Raw genomic sequence first — 27,499 nt, 5'->3', positions numbered from 1 at the left:
TGTATTTTACAACAATTTTTGTTTAAAAGCAGCAATAGCAAGGACCAAAGGAGGAGTCCCTGCCTCAGCCTGGCCCCTCTCTGCCTGCCATCTGGAGGTGTGATTAGGTAGAGGGTGAGCCCAAAGGGAATAAAACTCCTCCAGGTGACAACTCCTCAAGCTGCTGGCCTTCCAGAGCTTGCTCTCCTGGGTCTGACCCCAATATCTCTAGATCCACAGGCTTTTGTCCTTGTCTTCTAGCTCCCAGATACTACTCATTTCTCTGAGCACACATGAGGCCTCAGGTGACTTTATCTCACACACACACACACACACACACACAAACACACACAACACAAACCAACGCAATTTGTTAATTAGTTTTAAAAAAACAAACAAAACAGAGACTGGTCAGAATCCCAGAGCCCAGCCTGGCCGTATGAGAGCTGTTTATTAACAGGAAGGGCCTGTAAGGTCCTTGGGGCAGTGGTGTGGTGATAAGTTGAGGACTCCATCTCAGCTCAGCCATCCGGGGCCTCTCTCTAACGCACCCTGGTATGGCTAGGGCCAAGGGCCAGGCACCTGAAAGAAAGTGCTAGGTGGAAAGGGCATTTCACTCTCCTATACCCAGCCCCTTACCACACCCGGGGGGATCCCAGGGAAAACCTAGGGAAAGAAGTGAGGAAGAACAAGGTCAAGAGCACAGGCCAGGGACCTTCTCTTCCACTTGGGATCTGGCATTCTCACTCCCAGGAGCCTGTACAGGAGGCCCCAGGCCTGAGGGAAGGGCATTGCCTTGAGAGATCCTGGGAGAGGTGAGAGGAGGTGACTGATAGGGTCAAGACAGGGTGAACAGGCAACGGCAGGCAGGAGACAGGAGATGGTGAGTGAGCAGGGCTGTCCTCACGTCCTGATCCCAAGAGGTTTCCTCTTAAGGGGTCAGGGCTGGGGCAGATGCCTTCCAGGGCACGTGGTGTTATTCTTAAGGCCCTATGTGACCCCGGAAGGGACCAGGAGGGAGAGGCTGCACTCACCTGGAACACTCTGCTTCACCCTGACATGATGTGCTTGACAAAGGCTAGGAAAAAAGTGAAAATCAGCCACCATGTGGCTCAGTGCCTCTAGGCCCATAAACCACTTGTCCCTTCTCCACACTGCCTGACTTCTAACCCTCCTGTTCCCCTTTCTCCAGACTGTGGAGAATAAGTTCCTGCTCTTATTTGGGGATTGGTGGGGAGAAGGTGAATGGAGGGCAGATACCTAAACTCTGCTCTGTGCCCACTCTCTGTGCTGATTCTCAACACAAATGGAATGAACTACATTATGTCTATGAATCCCCACAGCCTTGAGAAGGTGCCAGCATCACCCCCATCCCTCAGATGAGAAAACTGAGGCTCAGAGAAAATAAGTGACTTAATCAAGCCCACCAGCTAATATATCACAGAGCTATCTCCAAAATCCATGCTCCCGCCATTACACTAGGAGGTTCACTCACAAGATGGAAAAGAACAACATCCAATGGGGGGTCTACCAAAGCCCACCTCAGACACATACCCTCCAGCTCCTGGGCCCACCCCATCCAAGCTGTTCCCACCCTACTATCCCTGGCTGCCCTGGGAAGCAAGGCGTGGCTTAATACCTTCGTAATTGATGCAGCCATTGGCATCCTCTTGCCCAGCTAACAGCTGCTCCACTTCAGCCTCAGTCATCTTCTCTCCTGCGGTGGGTTTGGGAGGTGGTGCGCTCTTAATTACAGATGACAAAGGAGGAACTGGCGATACCCAAGTACCCCCTTAAGTGTGAAGGTCCAAGACTGCCTGGATCTGGGAGGTGGTTCAAACCAAGCCTCCCCCACAGGTTTTGAAGGGTGGGGCCAAGGGTCTACAGGTCTTGCCTAGTCTCCGAAGCCTGCCCCTCTGCCTTACAGCTTCCAGGGCCTCAGTGTTTCAGGCAAAGACAAGGACAGAAGCCCTGAGTCCCACCTCTCAGGCCTCAGTAGTAACCCCTGCTCTGCCAGCCTGCTCTCCCCTCCTCTCCCAAACCCTGGTACCTGCTGAGCAAACCCAACTGGGAATGGTTGTTCTTGCAGAGCCCAGGGAGGCAGGGCCCGGATCAGGTCATTATCCTCAGGATGCAAAGACCCTTGTATACCACCCCCTGCCCAACCAGCATATGGCACCTTGGCACCTCCCACCCCTCGATTCCTCCCACTTGGTCTTCATCTCTGCCCAGCTGGCATACCCAGGGTGGCAAGGACATGCCGAAGCTCAGCACCCATGACCGTGCCATTGCTCTCTTTGTCAAAGACACGCAGGCCCTCCACGAAGTCCTCATAGGTGCCCTGCTCCTTGTTGCGGGAAATGTGCTGCAGGATGGGCAAGAATGTCTCAAAGTCCAGCATCTTGACATTCATCTCTTTAGGCAGGCAGGGTAAAGAAAGAGAAAGCAATGTGAGCAGGTGCTCAAGGGAGCAGAGGGTCAAGAGGGGGCCTCACCCCAAGTCTGACAGCACCCAGGGCTTGGGCTGCAGCCACTTCTGGGTGGTACACCCATTAGTGCTCCTAGAGGACACAGAGCTGCCCATCCAAGAAAGGTAGGGGACTGGGGACTGGGGAGATGGTCTCAGGGCCCTCTTTTCTCAGTGAAAGCAGTAGGGTGGAAGGAAAAAGGAACCCTTCACCCAGACCTCTAAGCACCAGGTGGCCAGCCAAGTGGAGGAGCTGAGGGTGGCAGCAGCAGGATGTGAGGGGCCCGAAGTGCCATGCAGCCCGGGCCTCACACTCAGTTTAGACCCTTGACATGTGACAGACCTATAATCACAGGGGCAAACCGACAGGATTGAAAAAAGAAATGTTTGCATGGGGTCCCATCACTAGACCACACTGCTTGAAGCTACTCTGAATCAATAATTCTTATAAATTCACAGTTCTCTTGTGAATAGCACACTTCTCTCACATGCTAGTGTATTTAAAAGGCTTTAATTTAATAGAGGCAAACTATTTTTAAATATCACAAATGTGGGCATTTTTTTATTTTATAAGCACCCAGGACTTGCTTCTGACTTCTGAGATGCAAGCTCCTAGCCCTCTGGTCCTTTCCTGCCCACATCCTTCACCCCCGTGGTTATCTTCAGCCAGAGGAGAAGGGGGACGGGCCAGAACCAAGGGATGGAGAGGGAACAACTATGGGGCCCAGGAAGCCTTCAGAGACAGCCCACCCTTGCTGAGAGGCTCACCCCATCCCAAACCCCATGCCAACACCACTGAGGAGAAGCATGTGTGTGTGTTTTAGAGCAGCTGTTAACTTGACTGGCACACATGACAGACGACATTCACAAACAGGACACACTCTCTCGCACCTCTTTTCATCTGCCGTAATGATTGACAGAGGCACAGCTCACATGAGTATGCACACTCAACTATCACACTTAAGCCACAAAAGAATCGTTTGCACCACTTTCTAAGCACTCACTCACCATTCTAAACACTCACTCACCAAAACCTATTGAAATTCAAATGAATGAAAGAGGCATCACGTAGAGCTAAGAATCTTGAAGCTGCTCTAATTTATATCAAACAATTTGCAAACGTCAGTACTCTAACCATTATTAGAAACAAATTGTCTGTAATACAGCTCACAATGGCCACCACAAGATACCTCGGTGCTGTGACAGATGCCCCTCCTGAGAGCTCCTGGGCTGGGAAGTGGGAACCATCAGTTATCAGATTTCCAGATTCCCACTCAGCCCTCCTCAGACACTGAGGGAACAGAATGTGGCTTTTGCCCCACAGGAGCTCCCAACCTCGTGAGGGAAACAAGCCCAGGCTACATTCCTCAAGGGTCACTTAAGTACGGGGACATCTAGATAAATTCTCAAAATGGGACTAGGGTAAGCTGGGTAGGTGAGGCTGGTCCTGAGGGGCTAAAGCGGGAGAAGAGAGAGCGCAGATGGCAGAGAAAATCTGGACAAGGAGGGAGCCAAGGGGCTGCCAGGCTGACCCTGGGAGAGGTCTGCCACGCGGCCGCACTGACCTTCGGGCTTGGGCTTGCCCAGCACGCGCAGCACCTCGGCGTTGGTAGGGTTCTGGCCCAGGGCCCGCAGTACATCCCCGCACTGGCCATAGGTGATCTTCATCTCTCCAGTTGGGGTCCGGTCAAACAATGAAAAGGCCTCTTTGAACTCTGTGGAGAGAAGACCCAGCTATACCCCCCGATCCCCAGTGAAGGTGGTGGCTGGTGGCCTAATCAGCCTCTATCCAAGCTGAATAGCAGGTGAGTATGGTTGTTAAAATATTCCAATATTTCTCTTTGTCCATTATCCCAGGCCCTCCCTCGAACCCGTCCCCATCCCATCTTCTGTCAACCAAAGAGGCAGCCTGGTGCCTCCACGACCCATTCCACGGCTGGGCCTGGGATCTCTTCTATTGCTTCGTTGTTATAAAATTCAAATGTTGGGAGGCTGTGGCCCGAGAATCGCTTGAGCTTGGGAGGCAGAGGTTGCAGTGAGCCGAGATCGCACCACTGCACTCCAGCCTGGGAGACAGAGTGAAACTCCATCTCAGGAAAAAAAAAAAAAAATTCAAATGTCTCCCTGGCCTCCACCCCTCCCACCTACAATCCTGCTCTGGTGTAGGTGAGGTTCCTGACTGCTGAAATGACAGACAAGTGAAAACAGCACTGGCCCAGAACTGAGGATTCCTAAATTCTCATCTTGGCTCTGCCTCAGAGTGCAGGATAAGCTGGGCTGGGTCTCACCTTCCTGTGCACACAAAGGGAGTGACAACTACACCCCACTCCCTGGGCCTGTCACTGTGAGAGCAAAGGGAGGTCGCAGTGCGTGGAAGCACTTTACAAAGTGATAAGACCGCTGGAAAGTCAGCTGTTATCAGTACTGCCTGTTCCATGCTTAAAGGTGGCTCCCAGGCCAGATGAGGCAATGGTCAGACCACCCCAGCTCTGCCATCGACTCGCATACAGCCTTGGGCAAACTATTAACCCCTGTGGGCCCTCGTTTTCTTAGCTCTAAGTGGAGATACAATGATCACTTGAGTGGGTTGCAGGTGGGATCACAAAGCACACCAAGCAATGTCCAGCATATGGTAAGGGAATCGACAAATGGTGGTTACAACTGTTTCCTAGTTCTGTTTCCTACTTACCAGCTCAGAATCACAGGGACTGGACTCCTTGAAGGCAGCAGGGCAAGTAACCCTGCAGCAAGACCAAAGGAAGGCACTCCTGGTCCCTTTTTCAAAGAACCTTAACTCTTCATTGATTTGTTTTGCTTTTGTTTTTGTTTTTGTTTGAGACAGAGTCTCGCTCTGTCACCCAGGCTGGAGTGCAGTGGTGTGATCTCGGTTCACTGCAACTTCTGCATCCCAGATTCAAGCAATTCCTGTGCCTCAGCCTCCTGAGTAGCTGGGACTACAGGCGCTCACCACCACCACACCTGGCTAATTTTTGTATTTTAGCAGAGACAGGGTTTCACCATGTTGGCCAGGCTGGTCTCGAATTCCTGGCCTCAAGTGATCCATCTGCCTTGGCCTCCCTAGTGCTGGGATGACAGGCGTGAGCCATCATACCCGGGCCCAGTGCTTCATTGATTGGGATTCAACCAATTCATTAGTGGAGGTAATTTGGCCTGGGAGGGGCATTTAAGTAACCTTATGCTACCCACAAAGAAGTGGTTTACTAAGCAGATTAACAGTATAAGCCAAAAAAGAATTCATGAACTACTTAGGAAAAAAAGCCAGTTTTAATCCTTTCCAAGTACTTCTTTCCTTAGAGGCTGCATATGGATTATTTACAAATCATTCCACATATCACAGAAGATTCCCAAAACCTTTACTTTCAACTCTTTCTTCGGCTTTATATGAATTTAAAAGACATAAAACCACATTTCTTTCACATTACTGAATAATCGAGTTCAAATTTCATTCCCATTGCTTACTTGACTTTGGACAAATAAATATTTAACCTCTAAAAACCTCTTCTATAAATGGTACCTACATCATAGGTTTCTTTTTAGTTAGATTTTCTTTTTTTTTTTTTTTTTGAGATGGAGTTCCACTCATGTTGCCCAGGCTGGAGTGCAAAGTCGCGATTTCGGCTCACTGCAACCTCTGCCTCCCAGGTTTAAGCAATTCTCCTGCCTCAGCCTCCTGAGTAGCTGGGATTACAGGCATGTGCCACCATGCCTGGCTAATGTTTCGGTACTGTCAGTAGAGACGGGGTTTCTCCATGTTGGTCAGGCTGGTCTCAAACTCCCGACCTCAGGTGATCAGCCCATGTCGGCCTCCCAAAGTGCTGGGATTACAGGTGTGAGTCACTGCACCCGGCTATCATAGGTTTCTTAAATTACATTCAAATTAATATAATAATGTATGTAAATATACTATGTATATAAATACAATAATGCATGTAAAAATTTTTAACACAATGTCCAGCACATAGTAAATGCATCAACAATGCTGCTAGTATTATCTTATTGAGTTTAATCCTAATTTGGATCACTTAACCATGTGATCTTGGCAAAATCATTTAACTTTGTTGAATCTTGGTTTCCTGCTTTGTAAAAAGGAAATAACAGCTACCTCATAGCCTTGTTATAAGGATGTAATTTTTTTTTTTTTTTTTGGAGACAAAGTCTTGCTCTGTCACCTGGGCTGGAGTGCAGTGGCACAATCTCAGCTCAGTGCAACCTCCACCTCCCAGGTTCAAGCAATTCTCCTGCCTCAGCCTCCCGAGTAGCTGAGATTACAGGTGCATGCCATCATCCCCAACTAATTTTTTATACTCTTGGTAGAGGCCGGGTTTCACCATGTTGGCCAGGCTGGTCTCAAACTCATGACCTCAAGTGATCCACCCGCCTCAGCCTCCCAAAGTGCTGAGATTATAGGTATGAGCCACCGCACCCAGCCAGGATTTAATCCTTTTTACCTTTAAAACAATTAGCATGGTGTCTGGCACAAATTCAGTACTCAATAAATAGCTATTTGTTAGTTGAATCTGAAGTCAGACTTTTTGATCTCCTAGTTCATTCAGAAGAGCGAGGTCAAGTTTAACAAAAGAGGAAGTCTCCTCAAAAGAAGACGTAACGATGTGCCAGGCACAGTGGCTCACGCCTGTAATCCCAGTACTTTGGGAGGCTGAGGCGGGCGGATCACCTGAGGTTGGGAGTTCGAGACCAGCCTGACCAACATGGAGAAACCCCTTCTATACTAAAAATACAAAATCAGCTGGGCGTGGTGATGCATGCCTGTAATCCCAGCTACTCAGGAGGCTGAGGCAGGAGAATTGCTTGAACCCGGGAGGCAGAGGTTGCAGTGAGCAGAGATCACACCATCGCACTCCAGCCTGGGCAACAGGAGCAAAACTCTGTCTCAAAAAAAAAAAAAGAAAGAAAAAGAAAAAGAAAAAAAAAGATGTCACGATGCTTAATAAGAGGGTGAAAACTGAAGAGGAAGGTAATAAGAACAATGACCTATAATTTGAGCACTTACCATGAACCAGGCTGAGCAAATAATTTTGCATAGAACACTTTATTAATCTTTATGAAAAAATATGCTATAGGTATTATTATCCTCATGTAAAAGCCAATGTAGATATGACTTATGATCAACTATTAAAGAAACCAAGGAAATGATGGGGAGGAAGGAGGAAGAGAAGGAGACCTGCTTGTTATAACTGCTAATGCTCCAACCAATCACCTGGCCTGCTGGGAAGCCTGGTATGCACATAAAAAAATCAAACACTGAAGCTTAGGACTACAACTAGAAAAAAAAAAAAAAGCCAGTGCGATCTTCAGGTATTAGAGGTGATGTTCAAGGGTCCAGAAGAGACCTTTCCTCAATAATCTGCAGTAGTGTAGTCACCTGCTTACTAGAGCAATGAGTCCAGTGGTAGTAACCCTTCTCTAAAAGAATACAGAAATCTGGAGAGGGATGAGAAGGAAGCCAAAGGTTAGAAGCTAATTCCTATGAGAAAAAAAAAAAGCACAAAAGAAATTGGGAGGCCAGGCACAGTGACTTAATGCCTATAATCCCAGCACTGTGGGAGGCCAAGGTGGGAGGATTGCTTGAGGCCAGGAGTTGGAGTCCAGTCTGGGCAACATAGCGAGACCCCCATCTCTACAAAACATAAAAACAATGGTACATGCCTGTAGTACAAGCTACTCAGGAGACTGAGGTGAAAGGATTGCTTAAAACCAGGAATTCAAGGTTACAGTGAGCTATGATAGCACCATTGCACTCCGGCCTAGCTGAGAGAGCAAGACCTTGTCTCAAAATAAAATAAAATGATAAAATAAAATAAAATAAATAAATTGAGTCATATCACCTAGAGAATATAAATCTTAGGAGAGATTTGAAAACTATCTCCAAATAGATGGAGGATATCTAGAGGATGCTGAATGGACTAGAATTTCTGAATTGAAACCCAAATACCCTCACTTTGTAGATAGGAAAATTAAGATTTAAAGAAGTGACTTGTCCAAAGTCTCATGGCCAATAATGGAAGAATTAGGGCTAATACGAAAGTCTCCTAATTCCAAATTATGTTCTTTCCACCATAACCAAGATGACAATGAGAAAACCATTATCATCTTCACCAAAAAACAAATGAAAAGATCGCTGGGGTAAAATTAAAGGAAAAACAATTCTGATTCAACAGAAGGAAAAATGTCTTCAAGGTCGGAGGGATAAAAGATCAGAATGAGTTGTCCCCTCCCCATCAGCCCTGAAAGTCTTCAGGAGAGAAGAGATAACCATCTGTTTCAGTTGGCCATTTGGGAAATTAAAATTTTAAATCATTCGTTGATTTTCCAGTCCTCACTAGTGTCATTGTGTTTCTATATCCACGTAAGTATATATTTAACTAAAATGCATTGAAATTAATGCTGCAAGTGAGTATCCACTGAATATTATGAAAACAGAGTCAGGCTCAATTCACTAGTTTCAGAATGCATATGCCAGCTCTCATGCTGCATTTGTGGGTAAACTGGTGTCACTTTTTTGGAGAGCAACCTGGCAATAACCATTATAATTTAAAATGCACCATCCTTTAAACCACGGCTAGGAAGGCCACAGGTGAAAGAAAGCTGATATCCTCCAACCGGAAACAATCTGAAAGCCTATCAATATAGTCCTGATTAAATTAAAAGGGTACATCTGTGTGTGAGAGTCTATATAATTGTGTAAAAGAATGAGGTAGAACTGTTTGTGTTAATTTTGAAAAGATATCCAAATACTATATATTATTAAATCCAAGTATATATTTAATAAAAGGTGGACAATGTGTATCACATGGCTTGATTTGTATAAACTGTATACACTCATACATACACACAAACGTGTCATTATATATTTTTCTGAAAGGATACATAAACACCTGTTCACAGTGGTTGTCTTTGGGAGAGGAATCAGCATGGAAAAAAAGGATTTTTATTTTTATTTACTTTTAAGTAACATGTGTGTGCTTTTTTGCTTTTTTGTTTTACCATGTGCAAATATTCATTTAAGTTTTAAAAGAGAGTATGTGCTTAAAATGAGGGGGTTGGATTAGGTGATTTTTCAAGGTCCCTTCCAATTCCTGTAATTTTATGTCCTAGAGGCGTTTGGTGGAGGAAACAGAGGGATACGCTGCAATGACATTGAGTCCTGTGTTACAGCTGGGGACACAGAGCATCACATGATAAAACATTTCATTGGCGCTGCCACCATTAGTGGGTTAGCATCTTGGCAGACTTCATGGTGGGAGGAGGGGAAGCTGGTAAACTACAGAGGGCTTTCCAATAATGGGAACAGAAATGAGGGCTTCCAAATATCTTAGATAGATCTTTGGGGCCAACAAAAAAAGGCACTAACTTTTGTTAAGCATCTAACTATGCTCCAAGCAGTCTGGCAGAGTAGTTGAGGAAACAGATCTGGAATCAGATTGCCTGAGTTTGAATCTTAGCTCTACTGCTGACTGCCATGTGAGACTGGGCAAGTCACCCAATCTCTATGTGTCTCAGTTTATCACTTGTAAAATGGGGGAGGTAACAATTGCTACCTCATGGCGTTGTTATGAGAATTAAAGGAGTTAATCCATATAAAGTGCCTAGGACTGTGCCTGACACATGGTAGATGCTCAATACAGGTTTGCTATGATGATGATAGTGATTACTATTACCATGAGGACAACTACTCATCTTCTTCCTCCTCCTCCTCCTTCTCCTCCAGGAAAGTGCAATAGAGATGGAGAGGTGGGGTGGTCCATACTCACCTTCAATCTGGTCGGCAGTGAAGTCTATCTGTAGGGAGGGAAATAAGAGTGAGGGCTTGGATTGCTAAAAGCAATTGTAAAGGCCCCCAAAGGGAAGTAGAAGCAGAAGTGGCTTCCAATACAGTCTGGCCACCTCCAGCAGGCCACTGATAAGCAGGGAAAGAGACTTGTGCTAAGGGTAAAACACAAGTCTCCTGATGAATGAGCCACAACTGACAGGCTATAAAATACAGTCGGCCCTCCTCCCCAGGTTCAACCAACTCTGGATTGAAAATATTCAGAAAACAATAAATAACCACACGACAATAAAATATAATACAAAAAATATATAACATAACAACTATCAGAGAGTATTCACATTGTACTAGGTATTATAAGTAACCTAGAGATGATTTAAATTATACAGGAGGCTGTGTGTAGATTATATGCAAACTTTACATAGGAGACTTGAGCATCCTTAGATTTTGGTATCCATGGGGGTCCTGGAACCAATCCCCTACAGATAACGAGGGACAACTGTAATGCAGACTCCAAAGCTCTCTCAATACCACTTATTAAGTGTGGCTCCAGGTAAGAGGGAAAGGGAAAGAAAAATTCCCTAGATAATTCTAGAACCTACGCAGACTGCCTATTGCAATGCCTTTGGGTCTGAGGTAAATTCTTCATCCTAGCCACCCACAAAGTGCCCTCACTGTTGCCCCTTCAATCTCTTCCTAGTCCATAGTCCTCTGACAAGCTGCACTTCTGCCCTCTTTGGGCACCACCACTCCCCACCCTCGGACTGCTCTTTCTATTTGATTCTGATTTTAAATCCACTCCCTTCAATGAAGGCTTCCCACACTGCATCCCACTCCAACCCCTCCTTCAGCACATATCCCTTGTTAAGTACAATTCATAAGAGGCCATTGGTTTGTACTGAGCTCTTACACTAGGCCCAACAGACCAAACCAAAATAGATTCACTCATGCTGAAGTTCCATGTCACCAAGCTGAAACTACATTGTTCATCTGATTTTCCAAGAAATCAGGAAAGTAAGAGATAATAGCCAAATCCCCAAACACGACAGTTTCAGCCAGCTTGATAAGAAAGTGCCATCTACTTTAACCTTTACAAGAAAAGTAACTTTGCAATGAACAATTTGCATTTTGCTCTTCGTTTCTGCTTACCTCAGCCTTTCTTTGTCTATAATACCACCTCCTCTGCTTGGCTCATTGTTGCCAGATTCTAGACTCAAACATAAAAGCCAATTCAGATCTTTAAACTAAAATGCCTTCTAATTTTGTCTTCTGACACACTCTTAGGCACTCTGGGACAGCAAGAGTAATTGGCATGGGCCCTCCACGCTTCCTAATTGTTTCCAGTCACGACTTTATGTGCACTCTGTCTCCTTGAAGCCACTGTTCCCTCAGGCAAGGATTCTTGTTATTGTTCACTGAAATGAACAATACATAGTAGGCACTGAAAAAAATATTTGTTGAATGAAGTAATACATTTTAGATTTCTCCCTCATAATGCATAATAATCTAATGCTGAGTACAAAAGAGGAGAGTGAATGACAATGGCCAAGCATAAGTCATCATTTTATTTTATTTTTTATTCTTATTTTTTGAGATGAAGTTTTGCACTTGTCACCCAGGCTGGAGTGCAATGGTGTGATCTTGGCTCACTGCGACGTCCGCCTCCCAGGTTCAAGTGATTCTCCTGCCTCAGTAGCTGAGATTACAGGCACCCGCCATAACGCCCAGCTAATTTTTGTATTTTTAGTAGAGACAGGGTTTCACCATGTTGGCCAGGCTGGCCTCGAACTCCTGACCTCAGGTGATCCACCCGCCTCGACCTCCCAAAGTGCTGAGATTACAGGCGTGAGCCACCACACCCAGCCCAAGTCATCATTTTGATTTAAGATCTTGTATGTTACCTCGTGGTCCTTATGCACCCCATCCCACCCCATCCCATCCCATCCCCTCTCCACTGGTGGTGGTTCCCATCCTGGAGCCACTTCTTCAAGTGCCATCATTCCTAGTTCTAATTCTGCTGCTGCTTGTGCTGTGCCCATCCCGTCTCATCTCCGAGAACTGACCTCCATTCATGAGGACCCAGAGGTGGCAGCCATGAGCTGGGGATAGGTTGGGGCAGTGGGGAGTTAACTGGGTTGGAAAGAAAACTAGTTGTGGCTAGGAATAGACTGCAAAAAGTAGGGGGTGGTCAGAAAGTTAAAGGAATCCCCTAGATGGGGTGAAGGATGCTCTGCATTCACTCTCTGAGGCACAGTTTGCCTTACTTTGCAATGCTTTAAGTACCAGGAATAAACATGTAAGAGCAATTAATGTAAAAACATAAAATCTCAATAGACATGGTCATAAGTGCACACATTGGGCTGAAGTTTGCTTCTGTTCTATCTTTGAATCTTTTTTATAATTTATTTATTTATTTGTAGAGACAAGGATCTTGCCATGTTGCCCAGGTTGGACTCAAATGCCTGGCCTCAAATGACCCTTCTGCCTCAGCCTCCCAAAGGGCTGGGATTATAAACATGAGTCACCTCATCTGGCTTCTGCTCTGTCTTGGAGTAAAGAACCTTCTAATCAAAGGAACTGGGTAAGTATAACACAATAATAGGGAAAATGGCTCTCATAAAAGATACCTATTTTTTTTCTACTTCAAAGCAACTTCAACAACCCCCATGAAGATGCAGATATGGAAAAGAGGATTGCAACCAGGGGTGCAATTTCTCACGGGTGAGAAATTGAGAGAGGAGAGTGAATGAAAAAAGTGGCAGGCCAAGAGAAGGACACCAGTTTGATGCCACTAGGCAGCTGTTGCCCAGACACCAGGGACCAGGCCTGGCAACCCACCCAAAGGCACAGTGCTTTATGGGAACAAATCAGAAATAAAGGCGAGGAGGGATCCGGAAGGGGGAAATAGTCAGCTTTTCCTGCCAGGCTCAGCTTGTAAATGGAGTGATGTATGACCTAGAAAACCTGCAGGTGCAGGTGTTTTCAGGGTCCTCCAGTAGCCTCAGTTTCCCCAGAGTGAGCCATAACCAAGCTCAGAAATGGGTCAATTGCCTCCATCTCTTGGCTAAACAGTTCCACCTTAACTCCTGTCCCTTGCGGCGACTGGGTCTTTGGCATAATAATTGTAGGGTTATCCCGGCTGTGGGTATGAGAGGAATTCTCAGAGGGCAGGGAGGTCATACAATTAGAGCTCTGGGTTTTAATTTCCCTGCCTGCTTGTCACAGAACCTGGTCCTGTGCTCTTATTTTGACCTGATCCCTCACCACCCCCAGCCCTGTCCTAAGGCTGAGATCCCTGGGGGCTCAGCACTCCCAACCTGTTATTAATAGCTCTTCATACCAGTAGCCACTTGACCTTTTCCACTCTGGTGCCAAGGCTTAAAACTGCTCCTCTCCAGAGGTCTCTGGCCCCCTCCCTCTTCAGGCCACCCCTCTCCCATCAGTTCCATTCCTTCAGCAGCTGGGCCAGAGAGCTGGGAGGTCTAAAATGACTGAGTCAGCAGGCAGGGCCCACACCAGCTCCAGGGAGAGGAATGTTTTGTGTGAGGAGAGCAGGGTGGGGCAAAGGAACCAGGCCCAGCTTCCTGACCCGGTTGGAGAGAGGGTCTCAGCCCAGGGTGGGCCAGTCCTCTGCATGCTACAGATAGGAACCCAGGCTAAGGCCACAGAAGGAAAGGCCCGTCTGGGTAAGGAAAGAGACAGAGGAATCCAGGCTCCTCTTACTTGAACCACAACCTCCTTCCCAACCTGCCCCCAACTGCCGTAAGAGTGTTTGTGAGTGAAGACTTTCCCAAACTGCCTTGCACAGGGAGGATATTCCCTGACTGTTTATATCACTTACTCCAAGTTATACTGGCAGCTGCCATGATGTGTCTGTTCTCCATAAAGATATCCCACCACCTCCTAGGAAAAGGCTAGTCTCTTTTACTTTGCTATAGTGGTCCTCATAACGCCTTATAAAAGGGTGGATGGATGGTTGCTTGTATCTCCCCCCATTCCCAACTTAGCTGCACAAATCTAGGGTAGTAGGACAGGGCTCCCTCAAAGCAGCACCTCATTCTTGACGGAAAAGGTTTATGACCCAATCTCCCCCTCATCAGCCCCAACACCCGCTCCACTGCCCCATGGGACTGCAGTCTGGGGCATGGACACCCTAGTCCTCATCCCAGTCCAGCCCACATAAAGTAGATCGCTAAGCTCCAGAGCAAAAGGACTCTGAATGTCATCCCCACCTCCATCCCAATGGCTGAGCCTCACTTACCTTTACACTCTTGGGGTCAAAGGCAGGTTCCTTGGGAGCCTCAGGAGCCGGGGCAGGGGCTGGTGCAGGGGCTGGAGCTGGAGCTGGCTTGGCCGCCTCCTTCTTAGGCTCAGGCTTCTTGGGAGCCATGTTGTCTCGTTGGGATCCTTGGCAGAGGAGTGATCTAAGAAGAAACCAACAGACGTGGCGTCTGGGAGACGAGATAGGAGCCTGGGCCGCCTCCCTGCCCTTTTATCCTGAGCAGGAGCCCCCACAGAGGGGCTGGGTGAAAGCAAGAGCAACTGCTGCTGACTATAAAAGGAAGAAACGCCAGCAGGGTACAGCTGACAACTGTGTATTGTCACCAGGTTTGGGGCCACTAGCCCCCTCCCCTTCACGCCACACCTCTCTCTTCACCTCTAGGACAGGCTGATCCCTTCCTGCCAATTGGTGGAAACCCAGAAGGACCAGGGAAACAGACCTTCTCAAATATGCCAGAGCAGCCAGAGAGATGAGCTGACTTGAGCAGTTGATAACCCTCACACAAAGCCCAGGGGAGGGTGAGGCTTTTTTTAGCCCCTCCCGAGCAGAGGCAGCCCACTGCACATTCTTTCTAAGCCAAGCTCCTTTAAGCTGAGAGCCACCCTGGGCCCTCAGCTCTGCCTAGAGGCCCAACTCTCCAGGCATGGAGCTCTGAAGCAACAGCTGGTCCAGCCAACCCACACTGCCCCACACCCTCCCAACTCACAGGATGAAAGCCTCCATTTTCCAGAGCAGGCATCCCAGGAACTCCATAGACCTCAGATCCCTAGATCTACCCCCTTACACACAACCTCAGTCATTCATTCAACAAGTAGTAAGCACTGAACCCATGCCTAGGCACCTAGGAGAGAAGCAGAGAGATGTGGTAGAAAGTCGAGGAGACTGAGGGTCAGAAAACTTGGGGTTTAGTTTTCACTTTACCTCTAACTCATTCTGTTCTCTGTGTGTGTGTGTGTGTGTAGTGCTTACTACTATCAGTACCAGGAACTGTTAAGTGCTATTCATATAAAATCTCATTAAATCTTCACCATGATCCTATAAGGTAGATACTATTTTGTTTGTTTGTTTGTTTGTTTTAACAGAAACAAGGTATCACTCTGTTGCTCAGGTTGGAGTGCAGTGGCGCAATCACAGCTCACTGCAGCCTCGTCTTTCCTGGCTCAAGCGATTCTCCCACCTCAGCCTTCCAAGTAGCTGGGACTACAGGTGCACACCACCACACCTGGCTAATTTTGGGAGAGTTTTTTTGTTTTTTGTTTTTCAGTAGAGATGAGGTCTTGCTAAATTTCCCAGGTTGGTCTTGAACTCCTGAGCTCAAGGGATCCACTAGCCTCGGCCTTCCAAAGTGCTGGGATTACAGGCGTGAGCCGCCACGCCAGGCCAGGTAGATACTATTATTATTTTCATTTTACACACGGGGAGAATGAGACTAAAACTGGATGAACAACTTGGCCAAGGTCACTCAAATAATTAGCTATAAGCTGGGATTAGACTCTAGATATGTCTGATTCTAAAGTCTATGCTTGAATAATATATATGATAATCCAGTTGTGGGGGAGAGACATACAAGTTTGTGCATTCATTGGAGGAGTCAGGATGGATACACGCTGAACTGTTAACAGAGACACCTCTGGGGACCTGGGGGTAAGGGTGGGAGGATAACAGCAATTTGCAGTTTTTTACTTTTTTCACTTCCTGTATTAATGGAAATTTTTATAACGAGCATTTACTGTTTATGTAAAAAAAACTTTGAAAGTCAACAAAATAATTCAGAAAAATAACAACAAAAAAGCTTATGTATCCACTACACAAAACTGCTTTGTGCTGAATCTTTAGACTCTACAGTTCAGAAGAAAAGAGGAATAAAGCTGAGAGAAGCAAAAAAAATCACTTTGCCTTTCTAGGCCCAGTTTCCTCACCTGTAAAGCAAGATTGCTAGACTACAGAATCCTGGTTGCTGTTAGCTCCTAAGCCTGCAATTCGGGGTGCTCTGGAGCCCAAATCTGCCCATTCCCCAGCTCTCTAACTACAGGTTCCATGCCCCAGATCATTGCTTTCAGAGCCAGAAGGACCCTTGGAGATCATCTGGCCCCATCCTGTTTTACAGGCAAGGAATCTAAGGTCCAGGGAAATGTTTAAGTTGCCTCAAGACATTCAGCTACTTATAGGCAGAGCTGGGCCAACTAATTCTGTTTCCCGGGGTGCAGTGCTCTCTGTAGCACACTGCTCTTCACTGCTCCTCCTGTAGCCTATACATGCTCACTCGTGGTGACAGAGAAGCCCTCAAAGGAAACAGGCAGGAAAAAGGGCCAGGACTTGCTCAAGGGAATACTAGAACAAGACCAGGGCCCAGATTCTAGCCCAGCCCTGGTCCTGAGTTGGGATGGTGGCTCCTTTGCTCTATGTACCTCACCTCCTCCTCCCCTCATCTTCTGCCTCACCTCTCTTCCTTGTCGGCTACCAAACTTGATCCCTTGTACCTTCGCTCGCACTCTTCTATAATCCCTGTCAGTCCTCTCCTGACCTACCCCATTCCCCACAGGGGTTGGGAGTTCAGGTTGTTGGTGATGAGGAAAGAGAAAAAGTGGAAACCCAGGCCCTCCTCCTTCTCCTCCTCCACCTGCATCCCTTCCTGGACTGCATGCATCCTGCGGAGTTTGTGCAAAAATAATACAAACTGGGATTTCTATAAAAAGCTGCAGGATAGAAGCTGGGAGACCCAGGCACTAGTCCTGACTCTGCCAGCCACTTACCTCTCTGGGCCTCAGCTTGCTTATTTTAAAAGGAAAAACAATCAGGAGACTTTAAAACCATGTTCAACAGAATCCTGAGACTAGCACTCTTGCTCTCTTGCTTTATAGGTGACATGCTTCTGGCTGCAGGGGACATAGAAAGGCCAGGCCTTGGAGCTCCTTCCACCACCATCTCTTCAGTCACCACCACTCCTGTGTTTTACATACTGGAGCTCCCAGTATGTAAAACAGTATCATTTTCTAATGGTTCCACGGCCTAAAATTTTTTTAAATAATCACTGAATGACACATGCCCCCTTCCAGTTAAAACACACACGCACACACAACAAGTTATTATTATGTTATTGTTGTAGTTATTCTACAAAGACATATGATCCTCAGAAGAAAAAGCTGGAAGGTTGTTCTTTTCTTTTCTTTTCCTTTTTTCCCCCCAACCCACTCCCCTTTCTTTTCTAAATTCTACGAAGCAAAATATCAAGTCTGCTTTGGAACAGAGCTATGAGGTTAGAAAGCTGGGAAAGCCAAATGGGGCTCCGGAGACATCCAAAATCACGCAAAGACTGTGGACTCTGGAGGTAGACAGTGATGGGTCTGAAGCCTGGTTTTGCCACTTTCTAATCTAGGCCCGAGTAGCCTCAGGACCTTTGAGAGTAAACATTTCCTTTACAAATTGTCATGAGATTTGTATGAAATAATGTAAGTAAGGCACTGAAAACAACCTCTGCCACGTGGGAAACATTCAAAGATATTCATTTCACTTTCCTCTGCCAAGCAGGTTGAAGTTAGAGGTGCATTCAGGCTCCCCAGATTTGGAACTTCCAGAGAGAGATCCACTTGAGAAAGGGACAAGGTAAGGTGACAGTGGCTAAAGGGATTTTAAGGTGTGGGATTAGGAATGAGGAAGAGGTGGAAAGGAATGGAAGCGGGGGGAAGGGCAGCAGCTGGGAACTCCTGGTGTAAAATATTTGTGGCTCAGAAAGCACGTGGCAGGTCTCTAGGGCCAGGCAGCCTGTCTGACGGAGAACACTCAGAGAAGGCGCGCCCAACCACCTGAAACCTTAGGCACAGGTGCCTCAGCAGGGGAGGAGACGCTCCTCAAATCAGTTTCGGATTCGTTTTCAGCAGCCCCAGTGAAAAAAGTGCCTGGCACTTCAGAAACAAGTGGAGGAGAGCTGTGGTTTCAGGGAAAGAGCTGTGCATGAAGAAGCAACATATCAACCCCTGGCCTTGTTTTTACTAAAATTCATGACGCCACGCTTCATTAGAGCCCACTAACTGGAGTCCGAGCTTCCATCTTCTTATGGTCTTCATTCTGTTTCATGGCCAGTGACTTTCACCTTCAAATCTTACCAATCGAGAGTATCCTTCCCAGGGCCTATGACACAGACTTGCCCTACAATATGTGTTGGCCCATGAGAGCCAAGGAAAGAAGGAGATGTAGTAGTGTGAAGAGGCAAGTATGGCAGTGGGTACTGGCAGCCAAACAACTTTCTCTGGGAAACATCTGGTGGTTTCTGAGCCAGAGTTGCTGAGGCTCACCCAAATGCTCCCATGAGGGACTTCCAATTCAGCAGACTGAAAACACAAGACAGAATTTAACACCAACCGGTTTACATCAGATGTCAAATTCAGACACAAATGCACAAAGGAGAAGTGACATCAGCCCTCATTTGGGCTGAGCTTGCAAACGCTCACCCCTCCTCCTCCCTTCATCTCTAACCACACAGAGCCTGTCTGTGTCCTGCTCAGACAGAGGTCCATTAGAGTCTCCTGCCTGGGATCAAATGCTGCTGACAGCTAGCCTGGCTGTTAATGCCTTGTTCCTGTCACCCTCTCTCTCTTTCCTCTGACCAATGTCTCATAAGCCTGGACATCACAGGGCAACGCCCTGGCCAACACTATGTCAGTCGTCCCTATAGAGAGCACTGGATAATTTGGGTTTCACTGCAAGGCAGAGGTTAAGAAGGCTGACTCATGAATCAGACTGCCTGGTTTAGAGTCCTGGTTTAGTTAGTTAACTTTTTTTTTTTTTTTTTGAGACAGGGTCTCACTTTGTTACTCAGGCTGGAGTGCAGTGGTGAAACACAGTTCATTGCAGCCTCCATTTCCCTGGTTCAAGTGATTCTCCTGCCTCAGTCTGCCAAGTATCTGGGACTACAGGTGCACCCTACCACACCTGGCTACTTTTTAACTTCTTTAGGCCTCAGTTTTCTCATCTGTAAAATGTGGCTGTTATAACTACAAGGTAGTTGTGAAGATTAAATGAGTTAATACAGGTGGCACATGTAGAACAAAGTGTCTAGCACAAAGCAACTACTCAAGATCTTTAAGCTTGGATCCTGATGGAACTACTGTGACTGTGGCTCCCTATCCCAAGATCACCCGCAGAAGAGTTACAAAGAGAAAATATCAAGAAATGAAGAAAACCTCGAGAAACCCCTTGGGTGAATGACAGGACCTTGTTTTGAATTGGTGTGTGTGGTAGAAGCGTGGCTTTGATTAGAGGCAGGAAGTGGCCAGGCACAGCTGTGGAATGATTAAAAAAATAAAGGAGCTCTCAGGATTCTGATCTCTCTTTTCCTCCACCACTGTCTTATGACAAACAGTGCTACTCCCTCACTTGCCATGACTCAAACTGTGGTCCGGGTGTTGGTAAGAGTAACAGCAAAGCACTGGAGATGCACTGTACTTGTGATCAAAACAGGTAAGGGGCAACCCAACTTTAGACAGATGTTCCCCCTCCTGAGCCCTCTAAATTTCCAGGGCATGTGAACTACACTCTAAGAAGTGTTTTGGCCACAGACACGGTGGCTCACGCCTGTACTCCTAAGGCTGCTTTTCCCTGACAGGAGGGCAAAGGGTGAAGTCCTGACATGGAGAGTTATTTTATGAGTCTGAGCATGACGGACTTGGGAGTTTGGGAGCCAAGGGTTCTCAGTTTTAGGGCTCATTCATCCCCAGCCTTCAACTTCTAAGCTCAATGGCACTAGTATGCATTGCTGGACAGAACAACCTGTATGGCCAAGGACAAAATAACAAGACACCTGAATAGCACAACTCATCCGAAGGGATACAACTTACTTGATTACACAGTGTAACTTAAGTGGAAATATGACAACATATGGACCAAGATTTTAAAAGTAGCCCAAAAATCGTGCTAAGAGAGATAAAGGAAAATATTACTAATATGACACCAGGACCAGAAAATGTAAAGAACAAACAGATTATCAACTATAAAAAGTATAATAGATGAAATAAGAAAAAAATTTTTAAAAAAACAAGCAGATACCTTATGTATGAAAAAGTAATCACCAAAATACAGCACATGATAGATTTGAAAAGTGGCAGAATAGATATAGCTGGGAAACAAATTAGGGAATTGAAAAACAAAAGAAAGACTATCTCCCAGAAGAAAAAAACAGGGCAAAGAAATAGAAAACATAAAAGAAAAGCTAAGAGATATGGAGGATAGTACGTTTATATTTAATTGACAATTTAAAAAAAGGGATATGAAAGATAGAAGTCGAAATGTTTTAGCCCAGTATTCCCAGCACTTTGGGAGGCTGAGGCAAGCAGATGACTTGAGGTCAGGAGCTCAAGACCAGCCTGGCCAACATGGTGAAACCCTGTCTCTACTAAAAATACAAAAATTAGCTGGGCATGGCGGTGCATGCCTGTAATTCCAGATACTCAGGAGGCTGAGACAAGAGAATTGCTTGAACTAGGGAGGCAGTGGCTGCAGTGAGCCAAGATTGTACCACTCCACTCCAGCCTGGGCAACAGAATGAGACTCTGTCTATAAGTAAGTAAATAAATAAATAAATAAATAAATAAATAAATAAATAAATTTAAGCTTCAAGGAAAGAAAACATCTCTGACTTATCTAGATAGGTGCAAGAATTTATGCTCAAATTGAAACATTTCACAATACAAATCAATATACATTATTTCAACATAAGTATGCAGAAGATTCTAATTGTAATAAACAGTATTATGTAAATTGGCTACAAAAACAAGAAAAGTTTAAAGAATGCTTTGTTGATATTAATAAATTTAGAGTTGCTTTTTCAATTTATACAATACCTCTTTGAATTTCATGTTAATAATCTGAGTTGACACAAGAGTTGGTGAATTTACTTAACTTGGACAGATGTAGTTTTAAACTGATATGTTTTTACTTCAAAGTCAGGTCAATTCTGCTAAAATAAATATGACTAATGTGACTAATATGAAGTAGTTTTGTCAGTTTGCATGTAAACATTAAAGAAAAATACTTTTTTGATATTTGATTATTAGAAAACTTTTAAGTATGCTTGGGACAACTTAGGTATATGAATCTACTTTTTCAACTGTGCATTTTATGAAATCTAAATACAGATTAAGTGTTTATAATGAAAATTTACCATCCAAATTGAGATATGCTGTAACAGGAAAATACATACTGGATTTTGAAGTACAAAAAAAGGATGTGGGCCGGGCACGGTGGCTCACGCCTGTAATCCCAACACTTTGGGAGGCCAAGGCAGGTGGATCACTTCAGGTCAGGAGTTTGAGACCAGCCTGGCCAACATGGTGAAACCCCTTCTCTACCAAAAATACAAAAATTAGTTGGGCGTGGTGGCACATGCCTGTAATCCCAGCTATTCGGGAGGCTGAGGCAGGAGAATCACTTGAACGCCGGAAGCGGAGATTGCAGTGAGCCGAGATCGAGCCACTCCACTCTAGCCTGGGCGACAGAATGAGACTTGTCTCAAAAAAGAAGACAAAGAAGAATGTAACATATCTCATATTGATTACATGTTGAAATGATAACATTTTGGGTGTATTGAGCTAAATAGTATTAAAATTTTTAATAATACACACACACTAGAAGCATTACCCGTTATCCAAGAACACATACAAACAAAAAAATACACATTAAAATATTCAATAATTGCCTAGAGTGGGTGTGATTTGGATGGGTGGGGCAATGAGATAAAAGAAAATAAATAAGTAATCTGGCCAGGCACAGTGGCTCACGCCTGTAATCCCAGCACTTTGGGAGGCCGAAGCGAGTGGATCACCTGAGGTCGGGAGTTCGAGACCAGCCTGACCAACATGGAGAAACCTTGTCTCTACTAAAAATACAAAATTAGCTGGGTGTGGTGGCGCATGCCTGTAATCTCAGCTACTTGGGAAACTGAGACACGAGAATCTCTTGAACCTGGGAGAGGCAGAGGTTGCAGTGAGCAGAGATCGTGCCATTGCACTGCAGCCTGGGCAACAAGAGCAAAACTCCGTCTCAAAAAAGAAAAAAAAAAGGAAAAGAAAATAAATAAGTAATTAAACAAGAAAGGCCTTGCATGGACCACTGAAGAAAGAAGGCCATAAATCAGGAGAATGATTAACCCAATCCTCTGTATATAAGAATCCTTCCCACCAAGGAGGGAGGAAAAAAAAAGCAATGAATCACCTGAAGGCTTAATAATTCATAAGGCCCAGAACACCAAAAATGAAAGCAGAAAAGGAGGGGAAAGGTGTCTAAAATCAAAGTTCAAGGACCACAGTAAAACTAGCTATCACAAAACTTTATTTTTTACTTATTTATTTTTTGAGATGGAGTCTCACTCTGTCACCCAGGCTGGAGTGCAGTGGCTCAATCTCGGCTTACTGCAACCTCCGCCTCCCTAGTTCAAGCGATTCTTCTGCCTCAGCCTCCTGAGTAGCTGGGATTACAGGTGCCCACCACCATGCCCAGCTAATTTTTGTATTTTTAGTAGAGACAGGGTTTCACCATGTTGGCCAGGATGGTCTCAAACTCCTGACCCCAAGTGATCCACCTGCCTTGGCCTCCCAAAGTGCTGGGATTACAGGAATGAGCCATAGCGCCTGGCCAACACTTTAAATCATCCTCTCAAACTTCATTTCCTTGACTGCTTTAGCATAGGTGGAGAATGCTGTATGTTCAGCCTCATCACTCAATTGTTTAAATGGTTGAAGCTCATTTCTGTACTGCAATCAAGGCAGTGCTGTCTAGTGACATATGTGTGAACTGAATCCTGTGAGAAGGACACTGGGAGGGAGCCTGCCTAAGGTGGGTTAAAGTCTACCTAGGGATATAAAGCAGAAGGCAGGATAGCTGGTGTTTGGCAGAGATTTATAGTTGCAAAGCAGCAGAGAGCAAGTTGGAATCCTCACCAGTCATCCAGACTGCACCATCCCAGATATGCTAACAGCTACAAGGAACTTCAGAGGTCCAGAGAGAAGGAGGTGACTTGCCCAACGTCATACTGAGTTATGACCGACCTGAGACTAGAATGCAGGATGCTAAGACAACCATGGGAGCTGGCAGAACTGACACAAGGGTTCTCTGAGGGAGAAGCCTAGCCCCCAAGGGGGCAAGGAAGCAAGGAGACATCAGTGGAAGAGATGTCCCTGGAACCCACAGCATGGGTAGCTCTCAGTGAGGAAAAAGAGCCCAAATCCTTTCTCAGCAATTGGGGATATATTTTTAATGCTAAAGATTATTCTCTCTTCTCAGTTTCCCTCTCCACCGACTTCCTCTTTTACTTCTTGAATTCTGACTTCCTCTCTAGCATACCACCAGTGACTTCTCTGTGACTAGATCTAGTGTGCTTGTCTTGGGCCTTCTCTGCTATGCTTGTAACACCAAAGTTCTGCCACCAACTCTCCTCTCCCTCATTCAGATTACTCTCATTCATTCAACTAACACTTATTGAGGCCAGGCGTGGTGGCTCACACCTATAATTCCAGCACTTTGGGAGGCCAAGGCAGGTGGATCACTTGAGCCCAGGAATTCAAGGCCTGCCTGGGTAACATGGTGAAACCCTGTCTCTACAAAAAAAAACACAAAAATTAGCCAGGTATGGTGGCACATGCCTGTAGTCCCAGCTACTCCAGAGGCTGAGGTGGGAGGATCGCTTGAACCCAGGAACTAGAGGTTGCAGTGAGCTGAGATGGCGCCACTGCTTTACAGCGTGGGTGACAGAGACCCTGTCTCAAAAAAAAAAAAAAAAGACTTTACTACAACTAAGATGTATCGAGCACCTACAGTATGCGGGTACTTTTTTTTTTTTTTTTAGACAGGGTCTCCAAGAAGCTGGGATTACAGGTACACATTTGTTAATGTAATGCCTTGTAAAATCTTTGTGAAACTATTTATCATTATATTAAAACTATGTATTTGTATGTCTGCATCCTCTACACCAGACAGTGAGCTCCTTGGGGCCAGGAATGGTCTCTTATTCATCTTAGTAAAAGTACCTGCAGGCAGCCGGGCGCGGTGGCTCACGCCTGTAATCCCAGCACTTTGGGAGGCCGAGGAGGGCGGATCACGAGGTCAGGAGATCGAGACCATCCTGGCTAACACAGTGAAACCCCGTCTCTACTAAAAATACAAAAAATTAGCCGGGCGAGGTGGCGGGCACCTGTAGTCCCAGCTACTCGGGAGGCTGAGGCAGGAGAATGGCGTGAACCCCAGGGGCAGAGCCTGCAGTGAGCAGAGATCGCGCCACTGCACTCCAGCCTGGGCGACAGCGAGACTCCATCTCAAAAACCATAAAAAATCTTTTATTCTGCCTGAAAATTCTTCTCATCCCAAATTTTTCCTGTTTGTTTTTGTGAGGTGTTTTTTTTTTTTTTTCTTGCTGTATCTCTCCAGCTGGAATACAGTGGTATAATTTTTTTTTTTTTTTTGAGACAGAGTCTTGCTCTGCTGCCCAGGCTGGAGTGCAGTGGCGCAATCTCGGCTCATTGCAAGCTCCACCTCCTGGGGTCACACCATTCTCCTGCCTCAGCCTCCCAAGTAGCTGGGACTACAGGTGCCCGCCACCACGCCCGGCTAAATTTGTATTTTTTTTTTTTTAGTAGAGACGGGGTTTCACCTTGTTAGCCAGGATGGTGTTGATCCCTTGACCTCGTGATCCACCCGCCTCGGCCTCCCAAAGTGCTGGGATTACAGGCGTGAGCCACCATGCCTGGCCATACAGTGCTATAATTTTAACTTACTGCAACTTCGAACTCCTAGGTTCAAGAGATCCTCCCACCTCAGCCTCCCAAGTAGCTAAGACTAGAGGCATACACAACCATGCCCGTTATTTTTTTGTGGAGATGAGGGTCTCGCTTTGTTGCCCAGGCTGTTCTCGAACTCCTGGCCTCGAGTGATCCTCCTTAACTTCCAAAGTGCTGGGATCACAGGCGTGAGCTACTGTGCCTGGCCAAGCTTCATGTTTTCAATTTTTTTTTTTTTTTTTTTTTTTTTTTTGAGACGGCGTCTCGCTCTGTCGCCCAGGCTGGAGTGCAGTGGCACAATCTCGGCTCGCTGCAAGCTCCGCCTCCCAGGTTCACGCCATTCTCCTGCCTCAGCCTCTCCAAGTAGCTGGGACTACAGGCGCCCGCCACCATGCCCGGCTAATTTTTTGTATTTTTTTTTTTTTTAGTAGAGACGGGGTTTCACTGTGTTAGCCAGGATGGCCTCGATCTCCTGACCTCGTGATCCGCCCGCCTCGGCCTCCCAAAGTGCTGGGATTACAAGCGTGAGCCACCGTGCCCGGCCATGTTTTCAATTAACCTTTGGATATTTCTCATCTGAGGCTTTCCAAACTCAGTCTGGTTTAAACCTAGATCAGCCTCTATCTCCCAAATCACATATGGGTAACAAAAACAAAGTCTATTCAAGACAGCTACGGTCTATACTGAACACTAAAATATAATCGATCTGCGTTTAATCCATTGCTCTGCAATTTACCCAGAGAAAAAATGAGGCTGCTTAGAGCCTAGTTAGAAAAGAGAGAAGCAAATAATCTATTATTTGGTGGGCATCCACTCCAGATGCTATAGGTATTTTTTATCTAGTAGTCAGGTATATACGTCACTTCTGAGAAAAAAAAGAGACAACAGCCACTAAGATCATTAAATTTACTCTTTTTGTTCTAAGTCTGTACTCAGTAAGCAGTCTTCTGGTTAGAATCTGAATGCCTTCAGGACAAGGAATTGGATAAGAATATTTCTCATTTTAAATTAGTAACTCGAAACTGTTTAAATTTTCTATCTTTTTTCAGATTCAACCGTCTAAGATCCTAGAATAGTGAATATTCAGAGTTGCCCAGACTCCCTGGCAGCCTCTCTGCTGCATTCCTAACCCCTAGTCTTTCTCTCCTCCAATGCACATAATCCTCAGCTGTTAGCATAATCTTTTTCAAATTCTGGTCTCATGAGGTCATTCTCCAGCTCAATCATCATCAACAGCTCCTTCGGTCTATTTTATCAAAACTAAAGTTTTGCCAGGAACCCAAAGGTTTTTATCAGCTGTCCCCAACACCACCATTTCAACCAAGCTTATACAGCCTCCAGTCCAGACAAGCTAATTTGCTTTTAGTCTCCTGCCTTTATTACAGATGCTCCCCACCATCAGTTGACAATATCAAGTCAAAAATGCATTTAATACACCTAACCTACTGAACATCATAGTTTAGCAAAGCCTATCTTAAACGTGCTTAGAACACTCACCTTAGCCTACAGTTGGGCAAAGCCATCTAACACAAATCCTATTTTATAATAAAGTGCTGAATATCTCATGTATTGAATACTGTACTGAAAGTGAGACACAGAATGGTTGTATAGGTATCTGAAGTACAGTTTCTACTGAATGCACATTGCTTCTACACCATGGTAAAGTCAAAATATCATAACTTGGGGGCTGTCTGTAGTTTATTTCCCTGTGCTTTTGAGTCAGCCCTAGGCGCCCTAGTCATAGGCCATTTAGCACATCTCAGAGCTCATCTCAATCAGGATGCATTTTCTGAATAGTCTCAATACTTCAGATACTGCCTTGACTTTAAATCCCTTAAGGATTTAGCCGGGTGCAGTGGCTCATGCCTGTAATCTCAGCACTTTGGGAGGCCAAGGCGGGCAGATCACGAGGTCAGGAGATCGAGACCATCCTGGCTAACACGGTGAAACCCTGTCTCTACTCAAAATACAAAAAATTAGCCGGGCGTGGTGGCAGACGCCTATAGTCCCAGCTATTCGGGAGGCTGAAGCAGGAGAATGGCATGAACCCGGGAAGTGGAGCTTGCAGTGAGCCGAGATGGCGCCACTGCACTCCAGCCTGGTCGACAGTGCGAGACTCCGTCTCAAAAAAAAAAAAAAAAAAAAACCCTTAAGGATTTATGTGCAAGACCAGCATGTTCTCTGGACCCAGAAAGGGG

The 27,499-nt window shown here is 45.8% G+C and overlaps 1 protein-coding gene across 4 annotated transcripts in view; it reads right to left on the bottom strand.

Annotated features, from left to right (window-relative positions):
- Positions 1–390: 390 nt before the first annotated feature.
- The window catches only part of MYL4 (myosin light chain 4), a 34,931-nt gene continuing 7,822 nt past the window's right edge, over positions 391–27,499 (bottom strand). For 3 of the 4 annotated variants that reach the window (XM_058444885.1, XM_058444884.1, XM_058444883.1), the window contains exons 2-8: positions 14,518–14,680; positions 10,240–10,267; positions 4,012–4,161; positions 2,221–2,394; positions 1,619–1,696; positions 1,014–1,057; positions 419–561 (exon numbers count right to left, since the gene is read on the bottom strand). In XM_058444885.1, coding sequence (XP_058300868.1) covers positions 1,029–1,057; positions 1,619–1,696; positions 2,221–2,394; positions 4,012–4,161; positions 10,240–10,267; positions 14,518–14,646 — 588 coding nt within the window. In that variant the 5' untranslated portion in view covers positions 14,647–14,680 and the 3' untranslated portion in view covers positions 419–561; positions 1,014–1,028. Of the gene's footprint in view, positions 562–1,013; positions 1,058–1,618; positions 1,697–2,220; positions 2,395–4,011; positions 4,162–10,239; positions 10,268–14,517; positions 14,681–27,499 lie in introns of all 4 variants that reach the window. The other variant, XM_032163989.2, reaches the window with a different exon arrangement.

Source organism: Hylobates moloch, unplaced genomic scaffold (genome assembly GCF_009828535.3).
Source record: "Hylobates moloch isolate HMO894 unplaced genomic scaffold, HMol_V3 SCAFFOLD_10, whole genome shotgun sequence".
Classification (NCBI taxonomy): domain Eukaryota; kingdom Metazoa; phylum Chordata; class Mammalia; order Primates; family Hylobatidae; genus Hylobates; species Hylobates moloch.
This window is presented reverse-complemented; position numbering and strand designations above follow the sequence as displayed.